The sequence below is a fragment of the Priapulus caudatus genome, unplaced genomic scaffold (assembly GCF_000485595.1).
Source record: "Priapulus caudatus unplaced genomic scaffold, Priapulus_caudatus-5.0.1 Scaffold867, whole genome shotgun sequence".
Taxonomy (NCBI): domain Eukaryota; kingdom Metazoa; phylum Priapulida; class Priapulimorpha; order Priapulimorphida; family Priapulidae; genus Priapulus; species Priapulus caudatus.
The window spans coordinates 110,402-114,008 of NW_014577928.1; the positions used below are offsets into that span (position 1 = coordinate 110,402).

The 3,607-nt window shown below is 44.5% G+C and overlaps 1 protein-coding gene across 1 annotated transcript in view; it reads left to right on the forward strand.

Moving 5' to 3' along the window:
* The window catches only part of LOC106814070 (intersectin-1-like), a 7,130-nt gene extending 4,098 nt beyond the window's left edge, over positions 1-3,032 (forward strand). The window contains exons 5-6 of the mRNA XM_014818339.1: positions 1,093-1,193; positions 3,013-3,032. Of these exons, the coding sequence (XP_014673825.1) occupies positions 1,093-1,193; positions 3,013-3,032 (121 nt within the window). The remainder of the gene's footprint in view (positions 1-1,092; positions 1,194-3,012) is intronic.
* Positions 3,033-3,607: the final 575 nt, after the last annotated feature.

The window sequence follows — 3,607 nt, forward strand, 5'->3', positions numbered from 1 at the left end:
AACATTCTCTCTCTTTAAGCCTCCCACCGCCACCTATGCCTCTCTCGCTTCTCCTGCCTCCGCGCGGCCAAACCTCTCCCCTCTCCCCCTGTCTTTCAGCTCCCTCTCTCTCTGGCGCTTGCAGCTTGCTCAGTACCCATGTTGCCTTCTTCCCTCATAGTTAGCTACTTTGTCCTCGAAGGTCACGCCTGACAAAGATCAAGTCACAGAAGACAGGATATATATATATCAATGAGCATAATCAAATATATATATAGGCTGCGTCACAGACAGACGTATACACGCTTAGCTGGTACCGCGCGTACTTAGTTGGTGCTAAGTTCTGGTAAAATGGCGTTCACAACGAGGATATACACGAGATTCGAGCTTCAGCTAGCGGCAGGAATAATATAGACTGGTACCCGGTCACAAGTTTCCACACGCTCCACTAAGCGTCGTGCAGCCGACGGTAGCAGTCCTAGGTGACCACGCGCTACTGTTTCGCAATTCGAATGACAATGTAAGACAATGCAACGATCAGACAATAGCGCGCCAGCGTGGTGCAGAATATACACGGCTTATTTGGCGGGTCGGAATATGGATTCGCGTGGCTAGCAAGCCGCGTCATAATTCGCGCTACAGCAAGCCTGTAAATAAAAGCCGGCGTATATTTTAGGCGTGTGTAACGGCACTGTATATGTATATATATATTATATATATATATATATATATATACATACATATAATATTCTGGCTTAAAAATTATTTATTATATATATTATTGTTATGGTTGTCATTGTATGCCTGAATGAACGAGACATGTACTCTCGCTAAAAGACTTGCTAATTAAAATTTGACACAACTTATTATCTTACTTATGGCTCACAAGTCCGCAGAATACGAGCTAGCTACCGACTATTTAGTACTAGCTGATAATAATAACAGCGTATTAAACAAGCAATTAATAATAACATACAACGAACACAACAACAACAAACAACAACAACAACAACAACAACAACAACCACAACAACAACAGGCAATAATCTGGTACATGCATAATTGTTCAGTAGAAACACCCTCTCACATCACCAACCACTAGCTGCTGTGCAGCCACATGCTAACCGGAAGCTTCTCTACTTGCGGCGGCTGCCCGAAGGTGGCGGCCAAACCCGAAACCCAGGCGCAGATGAAAGGTCGCGAAAACGACCGCGGTACATGCGGCGGTGGCAGAGGGCGCTCTGGTCTGCTGTGGGGTGCCAATTCCTGCGGAGATAAGACGACGGCGGGGACCCCCCCCCTCAGAGTCAGAGGCATTGGTCAGGTCAGTAGTGAAAGTTAGGACTAGAGAATGTTGAAGAGAAGCTTGAAATTTGTTAACGCTGGCGTTTCACACACGGATTTTATTGAATGATATTATGATGGTTTAATTTTTTATAATATCATTGATTGCATTTATTTGAAACTTCATGATATTAACGTCAGGTCGTAGATTTCGACTACGATTGATGGTATAATTGACCTGCAGCATGCACATAACGATTGTTGGGCTTTCAAAACTAAATAAACTTCGTTTGTAATGCTGCACTTACTGACATGTGTTTATATGACATGAATTATTATTTCTGTCCACTTTTTTAGACGCTTCGTGTTTTAGATAGACAGCGAAGGTCGAGCCAGACCAAAGAAAAGTCAGGGTATATATAGAAAAATAAAAGTCATAGGATACAAATATAGAAAAAAATACAAATAAGAAGCCACCTAAAACAATGCGAGGAGTAGATGAGCAATATTATTTCGCGTCTACAAATTCCGAAATTTTCCTTTTACAAGCCGTTAAAACGAAACTTCATTCTACTGGCTAATCAAGCAGCAGACAGCAAGAACGTCATAGAACAACACAGGGCAGGCTGACTTCTTCCGGCTGCGGAAACAATAGATTATTTTCACTTTACCGTCGAAATTTAGAACGTTTTCTGCTGGAACGTGACGGTACACGGCAAGCCTGTTTGTCACGGAGTTCGAAAAGGGTTTGGGGCAGAAGAAAATTTCAGCTGAAACTTACATACCAATTACTGCCACACAATATCACGTCAGCAGAGCATTTGCACCCTCTGTTTGTTTTAGAATAATGCGCAATCGGCACGTTAATCCATGGGCACAAAAAATTTATCAGTTATTTAAATAAGCAATTAACCTTGTTAATATTATAGAGTCTATCACCAACCGAATGAACTTATTTAATGAAGTTATTTAATAATAAATAAAAATAGAATAAGTTTAATTTAACTGAATTTACGGCCACACGCACAAACAGTTTGCCTGCGCGCACATTCCATATAAGGATGGCATTGTTCATGAGAACTGAAAGTGATTTTTGAGAGGTAATAAATTGCCGTTTAATTTTTTGAGACTTTATACGTTTTGACGTGTCCAAGTCATTTGAAAATGATACGTAACATCAGAAATATTTTTTGAAGATGCAAATTTTCATTTACGCTTAGTCTGTGTGAATCATTCTACAACTAATTTTTTGGTAACTAAATGTAAAAGCTCAATGATAGCTAACACAAGTGTATATTTCAAATAAGATCGACTAACCACCTGTATTGAACAGGCCACCTGCGTATAAACGCCCACTCATCGCCACTCATCGGCACTTTCATTCAGTTGTCATCGAATAGCAGTTGAAATCAACTCCGTAAAATGCATGCACGCTATCTATACAAGCACTACTTTTTGGCATACTTGCGCTTCGAGCAAGCATAATGCTAGCCGGCACACTATACGATTTTGCGCGGGCCGCAGTCGTAAGCCCTCGCCACACTATAACGACCTCGCTCCGCGATCGAGTCGGAGGCACGCACCGCACACTGTACGACTCAATAAGTCGGCGCTAACCATGGCGGGACTCTCGTGGCGTTCCAAGGCGGATTTAGCGTGTACTAAGGTCGGGGAGTGTTTCCCCCTGGCCATTTTTCACGCAAATGCGCAGTTCCCATGGCGCTGCTTGTGATTGTCATTTTCTTACAGGCGGCTCGGCGGCGGCGTGATGGCAGCAACGGAAATATCCGATCGCGTCGTATGCCCTCGCATCACTATACGACCATGCTCTGCTCCGATTCAAAATTGGAATCGCGCAAAATGACCTCTCCGAGCCAATACTTAAGCCCTCCCGATCCAGACGTAAGCATCCCGATCACGCTCGGGTCGTATAGTGTGCGGCTAGCATAACACGAAGATTCGAACAAACTAGAGATTCGTACAGCGATTCGAAAAACCTCTGCAGACCTCCCCTAAAAAAACAATTTAAAAAAAACTTCGAAAAAAGCTTCGGCGAGTTCTCACCAGGTAGAGGCACCGCTCCGGGGCCGGGGCCCTGGTTGAAGCTGCCCTTCCTCGCGAGGCCGGTTGCCGCGGGCAGACATCTCCGGAGGCAGCGTCGGAGGAAGCGGGTTTCCCTGCTTGGCCATCTCGCAGAGGTGAAGCGCGATGGTGAACTCCTCCTGTGTGAGTCTGCCGTCTTTGTCGAGGTCAGAGAGATTCCTGTAGAGAGAGGAGGGGGAGAGGGAGAGGAGATCAGGTGTGAGGAGGGGAGGTCCATCTCTGCCTGCGCGCATTTGTCGTG